This window comes from Chiloscyllium plagiosum, unplaced genomic scaffold (genome assembly GCF_037043375.1).
Source record: "Chiloscyllium plagiosum isolate Xiang-an unplaced genomic scaffold, Cpla_swu_hap1 HiC_scaffold_17, whole genome shotgun sequence".
NCBI lineage: Eukaryota > Metazoa > Chordata > Chondrichthyes > Orectolobiformes > Hemiscylliidae > Chiloscyllium > Chiloscyllium plagiosum.
This window is the reverse complement of record NW_028270155.1, coordinates 67786752-67801016: the sequence shown is the minus strand read 5'-3', so window position 1 is coordinate 67801016 and position 14265 is coordinate 67786752. Positions and strand designations below refer to the sequence as shown.

The 14265-nt window shown below is 40.5% G+C and overlaps 1 protein-coding gene across 2 annotated transcripts in view; it reads left to right on the top strand.

Annotated features, from left to right (window-relative positions):
- Positions 1 to 1015: 1015 nt before the first annotated feature.
- The window catches only part of cfap263 (cilia and flagella associated protein 263), a 36055-nt gene continuing 22805 nt past the window's right edge, over positions 1016 to 14265 (top strand). Inside the window, exons 1-4 of one of the 2 annotated variants that reach the window (XM_043707282.2) lie at positions 1016 to 1125; positions 5356 to 5479; positions 6415 to 6579; positions 12697 to 12852. In XM_043707282.2, the coding sequence (XP_043563217.2) occupies positions 1016 to 1125; positions 5356 to 5479; positions 6415 to 6579; positions 12697 to 12852 (555 nt within the window). Of the gene's footprint in view, positions 1126 to 2837; positions 2980 to 5355; positions 5480 to 6414; positions 6580 to 12696; positions 12853 to 14265 lie in introns of those variants that run through there. The other variant, XM_087995574.1, reaches the window with a different exon arrangement.

Here is a 14265-nt window from a genome sequence, read left to right as displayed (position 1 = left end):
CACCCTACCAACCTTCGCATAAACCAAATCATCTGCCGACATTTCCGCCACCTCCAAACAGACCCCACCACCAGGAAAATATTTCCCTCCCCACCCCTTTCCACCTTCCGCAAAGACCATTCCCTCCGTGACTACCTGGTCAGGTCCACACCCCCCTACAACCCACCCTCCCATCCTGGCACCTTCCCCTGCCACCGCAGGAACTGTAAAACCTGTGCCCACACCTCCTCCCTCACCTCTAACCAAGGCCCTAAAGGAACCTTCCACATCCATCAAAGTTTTACTTGCACATCCACTAATATCATTTATTGTATCCGTTGCTCCCGATGCAGTCTCCTCTACATTGGGGAGACTGGGCGCCTCCTAGCAGAGCGCTTTAGGGAACATCTCTGGGACACCCGCACCAATCAACCACATCGCCCCGTGGCCCAACATTTCAACTCCCCCTCCCACTCTGCCGAGGACATGGAGGGCCTGGGCCTCCTTCACCGCCGCTCCCTCACCACCAGACGCCAGGAGGAAGAACGCCTCATCTTCCGCCTCGGAACACTTCAACTGTTTCCTCATTTTCCCTTCCCCCACCTCACCCTAGTTCCAAACTTCCAGCTCAGCACTGTCCCCATGACTTGTCCGGACTTGTCCTACCTGACCATCTCCACCCTCCTCCCTGACCTATCACCTTCATCCCCTCCCCCACTCACCCATTGTACTCTATGCTACTTTCTCCCCACCCCCACCCTCCTCTAGCTTATCTCTCCACCCTTCAGGCACTCTGCCTTTATTCCTGATGAAGGGCTTTTGCCCGAAACGTCGATTTCGAAGCTCCTCGGATGCTGCCTGAACTGCTGTGCTCTTCCAGCACCACTGATCCAGAATCTGGTTTCCAGCATCTGCAGTCATTGTTTTTACCTCATATTCAGCAAGTCCACATTGGTGCGGCTTTGCGCCTGCGCGGCTCTCTGAGCTGGTTTCCATGGAGACGGCTGTAAACATTCGGAGGGCGATCCCAGGAAAGATGGCGGTCACTTTACGTGCCGACAGAAGTTTCAATCTCGATGCCCACCTGGAAGAAAGCATCCATGAACTGACATTTACGCAACTCCAGGAATTAGTGAAAAAGATCAGGTACCGGCTCCTAACAAATGCGAATACAAAGTGCCATCATTAAGCAGAGAATTGCTGGTGGTCGCCCGTGGAGGGAGACCTGCTCAGTGTCTCCAGCACTTTCTTTTCCAGGTTTTATTTCGAATTTCCAGAATACACCAGTATGTTGCTTTTGTCGATCCAACCCGAAAATGTTTTTTAAAAAATGAGACGGTTATTCGTGCTGAGCTACAGTGAAGTCGGCATTGCACTAGCGCCGTGCTAGTGGCATCCTTCCAGCATCACGGGCCACTCTATTAACAATGCAATGAATTTTTGTGGGTGGGGGGGGGGGGGCGTGGAGTAATTATTTCAAAAACTATGACATTCCTTTTCTTTCGATGATCTCAGGTGAAGGGATAAGGCTTTGTCCGAAGGTTCACTGAAGATGTTAACTAGTCTTGGAGTCATAGAAATGTACAGCATGGAAACAGACCCTTCGGTCCAACCCATCCATGCTGACCACATATCCCAACCCAATCTAGTCCCACCTGCCAGCACCCGGCCCATATCCCTCCAAACCCTTCCTATTCATATACCCATCCAAATGCCTCTTAACTGTTGCAATGTACCAGCCTCCAACACATCCTCTGGCAGCTCATTCCATACACGTACCACTCTCTGCGTGAAAAAGTTGCCCCTTAGGTCTCTTTTATATGTTTCCCCTCTCACCCTAAACCTATGCCCTCTAGTTCTGGACTCCCCGACCCCAGGGAAAAGACTTTGTCTACTTATCCTATGGCAAAACGTCTGAAAATGAACCCATAAGCTCAGTGGGCAAACCTACATCCAGAACCTCAACCTGAGCCATAAATCTTCTCAAAATTCGCTGCAGTGAAAAGTTTTGTTTACAAGCAGTACAGGCATAGTGAGCAAGGATGTACACAACAAAAGATATAAACAGAGACACACAGATAACATTACACAGTTAGTGTAGATTATGTGCATAGCCACAGAAATTTAGCAGCAATTAAAGGGCTCTTCAGTTAATTCATTTTTGGTGAGAACAGCAGTGTTGACTAGAAGACTGAAGCACAGGCAAACAGGGAGAATCTGCTCTCCTCTTTTGACACAAGTAGTAGTACCAGTCGAGAACTTCTTCCCACAAAAGGATGAAGATGTTTTGAAACTGAAGCTTTCAAGACTGATCTCAAGAAATATAGAAGGAAAATAGACACATAGATAAAATTAAATGCAAGGAGCATGATGGCCATCTATGTTTTTAATATTCTTGGAAATATTATGGAATAGAATGGAAAGTGGAGCCACCCCTGCTTTGTAACACACCTTTACATCATTACAATATAATTGGATGTTATATCTTGCCAGCACTTCTTGTTTTTTTTTTGCTTCTTTAGTGTAGCAGCTACTGCACCTTCCCAAGGACTTCTTTGCAATTTAGTTCGTTTTTAAAACAATGCATTCTGAAGCATACAATCTATAATTATATTATTTCATTATCGTATGGTACTTTGACAATTAGAAATTGTAATCTTTGTAATTGGTAATAGTTGCCAGAGCTAAGAGTTATGGAAAGGATAATGTTCTGTTCTCTTACAATTTAATTTGTTTTTAAACATCTGAATTTTGAAAGCAATAATCACATTTTTCTTGATAATAACTATGATGCTTACTGTGCTTAGCAGCTGTGTATGACAGAAGAGCCAAATGTGTTCAAGAACCAAGCATAAAACAGCCAAGTTCAAAGTTTACAGAGGAACCTTAGAAAGTCACATACTTTAAATCATGAGATTAAGAGATGCCCCTCCACCTTCATCACAATCAATGTTCAGAAGTCATATTATGCTTTGCATGATATTAGAGACTTTTAAAAAGGTATTAAAAATTAAATATGGGTGAAAGGATTTATATATTTAAAAAGTCTCTTTAGTTTCCGTGGAAAAATGAACAAGGTTCAAATACAACACAAAAGCACCAGTAAAAATCTCAAAATGTAATGTAATTAATTTAATCACTTTTGATTTGTGACCATGTTCAGTTTTATGCTCAGATTATTATGATCCCCATACAGACAATGAAGAAAAATGAATGATGCAGCTACTGATAAAGAATTGCAAAGATTTAACATTTAAGATGTTTTCAGTAACACACTAATTAAAATTGACATAGACTAAAAATTACTTAAAGGCAACTAATATATGAAAACTAGTTCTATTAGCATTTATGTAGCCTTGCAACTTAAATCCCACACTCCTGCTGGTTTTTCAGCAGTGTTTCTTTGTGTTGCTTGTTATGAAGGTGTAGTACATTTAATGTACATTTAAGAAAGTTGAAGGGTTTGCACACATAGTGCTGGAGAACTTACAATGTAACATTTGGTCAAGCAGTGTTGCTATGAGATAAAACAAATTCAAATTCAGCCAATCTGTTTAAATTATGCCCCAAGATACTGAGCTACAATCCAGTTTGAATTTAGTATTTTGACAATATTAAAACCAATGAAACAATCCGATGATTTAGGTTATAAAACTGAAAACAATTTAACAGTTGGAGGAGAACTGCCAAAATACCAACAGATGTAGCTGCTAGTAAGAACTGTCTGAGAGGTACCTGTCAAGAGAAGGAGTTTGCACAGGGTAAAAAAAACATCGACACCAACCTGGAGTGCAAGTCTACAGAGGAAGATACAAAGAGAAGATTTGACAACTGGCTGGTTTTGAAATTTGAATTGTTTTTTGTGATTCTTAATCAAGATTTTTATTGGACAGTATTACAGAAGGGAAAGTAAAAGATAGGTTAGAGAAAGGAGTTGTAAATAGTTGTTAGTTAATTATTCTCTGTTAGACTTTTTAAAAATAAATACAGTTGTTAATCTTTACTTGAAATAGTGACCTTTGGGATAGTTCCTGGCCTCTTGAATTTTGACAGATTACAGCATGGGTTAAATCATGTCTGTGTTGCTGGTTTAAATTAGCAGGGGTGGTTTACCCTGTGCTGTAACATTGCTACACTAGGATGAGTATTCCAGTGCCATTTGAAAGAAGTTTCCCTCAATCCCCTGAGTATCTCTAAACTGACATCCAGAATCAAGGCCCAGTCAGACAACTTCCTGGTCCTTGTATCCCCAAGTTTTATTGCTATAAACAGAAAGTAAGTATTCCTTGATATCCTACTTCCTGACTAACAGAAAATCATCGTTTCCCCTGCTTTGCACAGCAAAAGCTGTATTTGGTATTCCTCTCAGGGTCTCTGTGTCTGAGAATCTGTGTCTAAAACAATAGTTACCCCTCTTTTCTGTGAAACATGTACAAGCTCGCACTTAACTTTCAATAGGTTTTGGCCTGGGCTTTTCCTCCAGGCAGAGTTTAGTATGACTTCACGACCCCCATTCCATTTCATGATCTTCCATTTTATTTTAAATAAAGGACACAGCTTAAAACTAGTAAATGTTTCATTACATCTCACACTGTAACAATATCAATGACATTCCTTGGTTATAGGATTCTGAATCACCATATATCGGCAATACAGAAGAAATCTGATGCCTTTATACATTTCCTGTCAACTTATTCAATATTAAGTATTGACATTCATATCTAAAATGAAAACTGACTAGGTTAACTAACCCTTGCTGTGATTACACTTTCCTGCCCTTGGATCACCATTGGCTGGATGGTGTAATCCCAACATCACAAGAGATTGACTAGCTTGATTTATTATTAATATTAGTAATCTTTGAAATTGCAAAGAAAAATCTCAACCTCTTTAAGTTTATAAGGCATTCTTGAACTTTATCTACTCAACTACTTTGACTACCTATCCTAGCAAGCACTAAATCACCAGATCTAATGTTAAACTTGCCTATATCAAGTAAATCAAGTTGACTTATAAAATTAGCTAGGAATCAGTGCTATTATGATTTGGAAAAGTAGTAATTTTGATTGTAGTCATATAGTGGTTGATTTTCTTTTAAGGTCTTTAATCAGTTGTAACTCTAAGATGCAAATCCTGATCAATCAGTTTAAGTTTAATAAAGTTATTGTTAATGTGATATATGAAATTATGACATGGTGAACTTGCTGATATTGTAATATTTAAGAGGACTTGAAATATTGTGATGAAGTAGAATTTAACTAAATGTTCAATTTTGTACAGTCTGAGCATCTCACAACCTCTTGTGTAAACCATGCTTTGTTTTATAAACTCCTGCCAATCTGTGTATATCAGTGATTTGTTTATTTCCATATATAGTATTTCCAATGAAGCCTTGAAGATTGAGTCTAATATGCTTGATAAGTACTATGAGCGTGTGGTGCCCAAGGATTTGGCCCTCCAAGCCCAAGCTCAAGCACAGGAACTAGCCCAGTTGGCACAGGTAGTACCCAAAAAGCAACATTAATACTTTCAGATTATAATATATTTAAAATCTGAAAGAAGTGGACCTGAAATATCTGCAGTAAAATTTAATTACATAAAAATTTTAGATAGAGACACAATGGTGCCTGATTGCTTATATTTTGTTGGAGTAGTACTTTTGGGTGACTAAGAAAAGCGGTAGTTCTGGGTTTACAGGGTGATTCATCTATCATTGCTTGGATTCCTGCATTGAGTGTTGGCCCAAGTTATTGGTGTAATGAAGGAGTGTAAATCTGAATTTGAGCTCAACAAGGATCAGTTATATTTTACAGCTTTTTTTAAGCATTATGAATATATTAAATTCTGCCAAGAGTGAGATGATAGTAATTTTATAACATGATGGCAATAAGAAATATTGCTCACTTCCTGAACATATGGAAGAAATGGTATCCTTGTCTATGAGCTCATTATAACTAATATGTGCCGTGGAAATCACACCACCCCTCATCCCTGTGTACATCCACAATGTGAGTTTTGCAGACAGGGTCTTTATCAGATAGTGCACTAATCACATAAATAAACTGATTGTGACTGAATTTGCAAAGTTGACTTCACCTGCCTACAATCCATGGTTTATTGATGTCACTTTTCTAGAACCAGCAAGTGGAGCATGACTCTATCACAGTCCTGACAGTATCAATCAGAAATGCAAGAAATAATGAGCCAAGCCAAGCAACAGCTTTACCAGCTGGTGATAGGAATCATCAAGAATAAACTACCAAGAAACACATATAATGTCTTAGACCAGTGGCTAAATAAGCCAGGGAGAAAATATCTTGCAGCTGTTTCAGCCAATGATATGTTAGAGGGGAAAAGTTAAGAAAAATAATGATCACACAAGTTTGATTATAAAATATGAAGTTCAGAACCTAAAATATTTGGTAAATCTTCTAGGGGAGGTCAAGGCATCGATCCCGAACTCGTGCTGTGACAGTAGAACGTCTTTTGACTTTAACAGCGGAGCAGAAGTGCAACATTGCTTATAGAGAACTAGAGGAAACAAAAGAGACATTATCAAAGCTGAAGCAGGAGTCAGACCACACAATTCGAAATTTACAGGTAAGGGACAATCATAAGCCAGACTGTGCAGTCAGTGACTTGACTCCAATCAGATACTGTGTAGACAGCCAGCACTAAATTTCAAATATTTATATGTCCCAATTTCATCTAAAGTTCAATTGGAGGTCAATCAGTGCTAAATTATTATGTTTAAAACTCCACAGAAAAAGTGGATAGAATTATGGCACATAAATCCCAACTTGAGTAAAAATTCTACAATTCATGATGTGATTAAACAGAATATTAGAGTACTGGGGACAGATGACTTCATTTTAGGAGTTAAGTACAAGATCTATTTAATTAGAGATAAGAAAAAAATGGTGGGACAATTATATTACTGGGTGTATTTTAGGGGTCACCAAGCAAGTTATGTAAAGATGCAAAATCTGTAAAATAGTGATAATAAGGCACTACTGCAAATGTCCTAATATAGGCTGGGATAGTAATCGTGTAAAAATTAGTGAGGAGGAAGACTTTCTGAAGCAGCAGAATTTTTTGATGAATACATTTCTGGTCCAATTAGGAAGGAAGCATTGCTGGGTCTGATATGGGGAATGAAGTTGGTCAGGTAAATTAATTATCATAAGGGGAACATTTAGGGAACAGTGATCAGCAAAGCATGATGTTTAGAAAAGCACCAACAAATTGCAAGGAGGAATCTAGAGTTAAAATTACTAACTTGAATGATGGATAATTTCAGTGAGGTGAGAATTGATCTGGCCCAGTTTAATTGGAATCACTTTTGGCAGGTAAGGCTAGAATCGAGTTTAGTTTAAGGAAGAACAGGTTTGGGTATAATCTTGGCATATTCCCACTGTGGGGAAAGGCAGGGCAACGAAAATCATAGCTCCTTTGATCTTGAAAGTGATAAAGAGTAAGAATGAAACATAACAACAGGGCATGTGGCAGATATTGAGAATACAAATGAGTGGTAGGCCAGTTAAAGAAAATACAGAGGAGAAGTAAAAAATGGAAATGAGAGGCAAAGAGAGAGGATGAGAGTAGAGTAGCAACCAACATGAAAAGAGAATGCAAAGGTCTTGTACAGGCAGACAAATAGTAAATGGATAATAGGAGGAGGTTGGACATAAAGGAGACCTACAAATGGAGGCATTGAGCATGGGTGAGGTACTAAATGAATATATAATTTAGAATCCCTACAATGTGGGAGCAGGCCATTCAGCCTATCATGTCTGTAACAGCCATACAAAGAGCAGCCCAACCACACCAACCCCCTGCCCAACCACTGTAACCCTGCATTTTCCATGGCTAATCCACTTAGCCTGCACATTCCCGGACACTATAGGCAATTTAGCATGGCCAATCCATCTAATGCATATATTGTATATATTTCTTCTTTTATTTAAAAAAACAGATGTACGTGCTACCAAAAACGCAGTGAAATGGAAGATAGTTGAAATATTGGATAGACTGAAAACTAATTAGGAAATACTGGAAAGGTGTTCCTAAAGTAGCTTGGACACTAAGTATAGGGGGGATCTGCCTCCGAGGTGACAGAGAGAAGTAAAGTGAAAAATGTGAGACACTGGTTATAATCTTCCAGTCCACCTTAGATGTGGGGAGGTGCCGCTGGACTGAAGAATTGCAAAAGTCACATAGACCTTTGTTCAAAAAGGATAACAAAGGGATAGTAAAGATATGGATGAGGATTTCAGCAGCTGAAGAACTTAGGAAAAGAAAACAGCCAGGTGATATGGTCCTGGAAAAATGCAGAACTCATGGTGACATTAATGTGTGATTGAAAGCTCAGCTTCAAGGCAAATATGATAATAAGGACACATCAAATTCTTTGCAACCTCAGACATTTTTCAGAGAGAGAGGTGGGATTGATGGCAAAGTCGCAGACTTCATGGGTTGAGAGTTAAAATAATAAGCAAGATTTTTAACATGGGTGTGAGAAGCACAAGTTGGATAGTCATCAGCCTAAGCAGATCTGCCTCTGTGGAAATGAGGCCCAGAAGACTGAGGCAGTTTGAGGGCAGCCACAGAGCCAAACAAATAGTGCGGGGGCTCGTTTGAAGATCCCACCGGTTCCCTGAGACTTTCATCCAGATTTATAAAAGGCTGTCATGTCTTTGTTCATGTACACACCATCATGCCCCTTTACATCCCCATCACTATCCCCGGGCTATTTCCATGTCACTTAATTCACCACTCTCCACCCCATGCCTCATCCATAGCCACTCATCCAGTACAGAATATGAGTGGACCTTGGAAGCCATGCGGACATGAAAACCAATCTAAGTCTTCTGTCACTCATGCATAGTTGCTGCATCAAAATATCTCTCATTACTGAAACCCTTTCAAAAATGTTAAATTCCTTCAAGTGGTTAGTCTGTTATAAAATCAAACTTAATTTTAGTCACCACATCAAAGATAGCTAATCCTTTAATGCTCTCTTTAAACTGTCAATTGAAATGTGAACTTGACACTGCTACTTCTCCCCCCACCATCCCAAGCTGGATTAATGATTAAATATTTGTTCTTACTTTGTCTCCTAATTGATGGCAAAAAGTGTTCTCACTCATTTAGAAATTTACTTATTGGGAATCTCCTTGAGTTGCTTGTGATCTAATGACAAAACCAAGTTTCTGCCACACTTTGAAAGTACAATAGAACATAGGACGTGGAACATAGAATAATACAGCGCAGTACAGGTCCCTCATCCCCTGATGTTGCGTTGACCTGTGAAACCGATCTGAAGTCCATTGAATCTACACTATACCATTATCATTCATATATTTATCCAATGACCATTTAAATGACCTTAAAATTGTAGAGTCTACTATTATTGCAAACAGGGTATTCCACACCCTTACTACTCGCTGAGTAAAAAATCTGTCCTTTATTTATCACTCCTCAGTTTAAACCTATGTCCCCTCATGCTAGCCATCAATATCCGAGGAAAAAGGCTCCCACTGTCCACCCTAGCTAATCCTCTGATCATCTTGTATGCCTTTATTAAGTCACCTCTTAACCTTCACTCTCTAACGAAAACAGCCCCAAGCCCTCAGCTTTTCCTCTTTAGATCTACTCTCCATATCAGGCAATGTCCTGGTAAATCTCCACTGCACTAATTCTGATGCTTCCATGTCCTTCCCACAATGTGGCGACAACTGTACGCAATATTCCAAATGCGGCCACACCAGAGGTTTGTATAGCTGCAAAATGACCTCGTGGCTCTGAAACTCAATCCTTCTACCAATAAAAGTTAACACATCATACGCCTTCTTAATAACCCTGTTAACCTGGGTGGCAACCTTCACGGATCTATGCACATGGACACCAAGATCTCTCTGCTCGTCCATACTACCAGCATCTTATCATTAGCCCAGTACTCTGTATTCTTGTTACTCCTTTCGCATCACAGTTTTTTGCATTAAACTCCATTTTCCACCTCTCAGCCCAGCTCTGCAGCTTATCTATGTCCCTCTGTCACCTACAACATCCTTCCACAATTTCCACAACTCCACCGGCTTTCGTGTCATCCGCAAATTTTACTAACCCATCCTTCTACTTCCTCATCCAGGTCATTTATAAAAATGACAAACAGCAGTGGCTCCAAAACAGATCATTGCGATACACCACGAGTAATTGAATACCAGGATAAACATTTCCCATCAACCGCTACCCTCTGTCTTCTTTCAGCTAACCAATTTCTGATCCAAACCGCGAAATCACCCTCAATCCCATGCCTCTGTATTTTCTGCAATAGCCTACCGTGGGGAACCTTATCAAACGCTTTACTGAAATCCATATACATCACATCAACCACTTTACCCTCATCCGCCTGTTTGGTTACCTTCTCAAAGAAGTTAATAAGGTTTGTGAGACACAGCCTACTCTTCACAAAACTGTGTTGATTATTCCTAATTAATTTTTTTTTCTAGATGATTATAACTACTATCTCTAATAATCCATTCCGACACTTTACCCACACCTGAAGTAAGGGTCACTGGTCTCTAATTACCAGGGTTGTGTCTTCTCCCCTTCTTCAACAAGGGGACAACATTTGCTATCCTCCAGTCTTCTGGCACTATTCCTGTTGACAATGATGACATAAAGGTCAAAGCCAAAGGCTCTGCAATCTCCTCCCTAGCCTCCCAGAGAATCCTAAGGTAAATCCCTTTTGGCCTAGGGGAATTATCTATTTTCACACTTTCCATAATAGCTAACACCTCTTCCTTATGAAACTCAATCGGGTCTAATCTAATAGCCTGTATCTCGATATTCTCCTCAACAACATTGTTTTTTTCCTATGTGAATACTGACAAAAAATATTCATTTAGCGCGTCTCCTATCTCTTCGGACTCCACGCACAACTTCCCCTACTGTCCTTGACAGGCCCTAATCTTACTGTAGTCATTCTTTTATTTCTGACATACCTATAGAAAGTTCTAGGGTTTTCCTTGATCCCACCTGCCAAAGACTTCTCATGTCCCCTCCTGGCTCTTTAGATCCTACCTGGCTAAATTGGAACACTCAAGCACCCTAACTGACCTTCCTGTCTCATCTTTACTTAAGCCTCTTTCATCCTTTTGACAAGAACTTCAACTTCTTTCGTAAACCATGATTCCCTCGCTCGACCACTTCCTCCCTGCCGGACAGGTACACACTTACCAAAGACATGCAGTAGCTATTCCTTGAACAAGCTCCACATTTCAATTGTGCCCATCCCCTGCAGTTTCCTTTTCCATCCTACGCATCCTAAATCTTGCCTAATTGCATCATGATTGCTTTTCCCTTAGCTATAACTTTTGTACTGCAGTATATACCAGTCCCTTTCCATCACTAAAGTAAACTTAACCAAATTGTAGTCACTATCACCAAAGTGTTCACCTATATCCAAATCTAACAACTGGCCCGGTTCATTACCCAGTATCAAATCCAATGTGACCTCATCTCTTGTTGACCTATCTACACACTGTAACAGGAAACCCTCCTGCACACATTGGACAAAAACTGATCCACCTAAAGTACTTGAACTGTCGTGTTTCCAGTCAATATTAGAAAAGTTAAAGCCCCCATGACAATTACCCTGTTACTTTCACTCCTATCCAGAATCATCTCTGGAATGTTTTGGAAACCTGTAGAAAACACCCAACAGGGTGACCTCTCCTTTTCTGTTTCTAACCTCAGCCCATACTACCTCAGTAGATGAGTCCTCATCAAATGTAATTTCTGCCACAGTAATACTGTCCTTGACTAACAATGCCACATCTCCCCCACTTTCCCTGTTCTTAGTGAATCATCTAAACCCCGGAACCTACAACAGCCATTCCTGTCCCTGTTCTATCCATGTCTCCAAAATGGTCACAACATCGAAGTCCCAGGTACCAACCCATGCTGCAAGTTCACTCACCTTATTCCGGATGCTCCTTGCATAAATAGGCACACTTCAAACTACTTTCCTGCCTGCCAGTACACTCCTGCAACCTGACACTTTATTCATGACCTTGCTACTCTCAACCTCCCTACACTGGAGCTACGATTACAGTTTCCATCCTCCTGCTGAATTAGTTTAAATCCTCTCAAAGAGCATTAGCAAACTTCCACCTCCAGGCTATTGGTATCCCTCTGGTTCAAGTGTAGACCACTCCATTTGTAGAGGTCCCACTAACCTAGAATGAGCCGCAATTATTCAGGTATCTGAATCCCTCCCTCCTGCACCATTCCTTTACCTACATGTTCAACTGCTCTCTCTCTTCCTATTCCTTGCCTCACTAGCACGTGGCACGGGTAACAAACCAGAGATAACAACTCTGTTTGTTCGAGCTTTAAGCTTCCACCCTAGCTCCCTGAATTTCTGCCTTACATCCCCAACCCTTTTCCTACCTATGTCATTGGTGCCTATGTGGACCACGACTTGGGGCGGTTCCTCTTCCCCTTCAGGATCCCGAAAACACAATCTGAGACATCATGGACCCTGACACCTGAGAGGCAACACACCAATTGCAAGTCTCTCTCATTCGCACAAAATCTCCTGTCTGTCCCCCTAACTATGGAGTCCCCTATATCTAGGTCTTAGGAGATTCCTGTCTTTGTGACTGTTCAAAGTACACAGATCTCTAACTCAATATGTTTGTTTTTCTCTAGGCTACTCTTGAGGAAGCTGAATTTGCCTTGGCCGATATAAAAAAAGCAGTCAATGAGTTTGAACGAGATATTGGGTCTTTCACACAAGGCAAGAAGGGGAGCACAATTGTAACAGAGACTCTCTTTAAATATTTTGAGGACAAAATCCATGCCAAAGTGAGTTCTACATTTATTTCTGTGGAAAGAAAAATCTAGCAAATAATCTTTAAGTAGCTACTGTGAATAATAGGTAAACCTGGAATTGACAGAAGTCACCAAACAAAACAGTAGGATGATTTTCTGAATAGATGCTGTCATTGGGGAAACTGACCACTGGTCAAATAGGTTAGCCAGGAAATTGCAAACATGTTGTCTGACTTCCTATTCATAGAGTCAAAGAGTTATACAGCACAGAAACAGACCCTTTGGTTCAACTCGTCCATGCCGACCAGATATCCTAAATTAACCTAGTTCCATTTGCCAACATTTGGACAATATCCCTCTAAACCCTTCCTATTCACGTACCTACCATTCACTCAGACAGAGCAGTAGCCTTCACCTCTTGATAAGTAACTGTCGGTAACAGCAGTGTGTATTATCCACAAAATGCACTGCAGAATCCAATAAGTCTTCTGAGGCTGCACCTTCCAAACCCACATGTATTTCCATCTAGAAGGACTGGGACTGAAGATACATGGTAATGTCACAAAATGCAAGTTCTCTTCCAAGCCACTCTCCATCCTGACTTGAAAGTAAATCACTGTTTCTTCACTTTCATTGGGTCAAAATCCTAGAATTCCCTCCCTAATGGTGTAGTAAGTCTACCTGCCACAGATGTACTGCAGCAGTTCAAGAAGATAGCTCACTATCACCTTCTCAAGGGCATCTGAGGATAGACAATTAATGCTGGCCTGCCCAGCCATTCTCACATCCCATTAGGGATTTTTTTTTAAAAGCTGAATTCTAGAAATGAAGTGAGAGTGCCCCTGACATTAAAATAGTATGTGGCCAAATATGATAGCAAGAAGTTCTAGCAAAATTGAAGTCAGTTGGAAAGACGGGGATGGGGTGAAATATCTTCAATGATTGGAGTCACAAAGGAAAATAGTTATAGTTGTTGAAGGCCAAAATCTCATCCCCAAGACATACTGCAGAAATTTCTCTGGGAAGATAAATTCTAATCAATCTGTTCAGAGATGTTATAGCAGACCTCTGAAGCAGATGAGACTTGAATCCAGGCCTCCTAGTCCAGAGTACAATTTTGCTACGATTCCTTGATGCCACACTTGGTCTAATGTGGCTCGATGTCAAGGGCAGTTATTCTCACCTCACCTTTGAAATTCAGCTTTTTTGTCCATGTATGAATCAAAGCTATAATGAGGTCAGGAACTGAGTGGCCTTGGCAGACCCCATACTGGGTGTCTCTGATCATGTTATTACTAAGCAGGTGCTGCTTGATAGGACTATTGATAATTCTTTCCATCGCTTTACTGATGATCGAGAGTAGACTGATAAGATGGCAATTGGTCAGGTTGGATTTGTCCTTTATGTGTAGAGACATACCTGGGCAATTTTCCACATTGTTGAGTA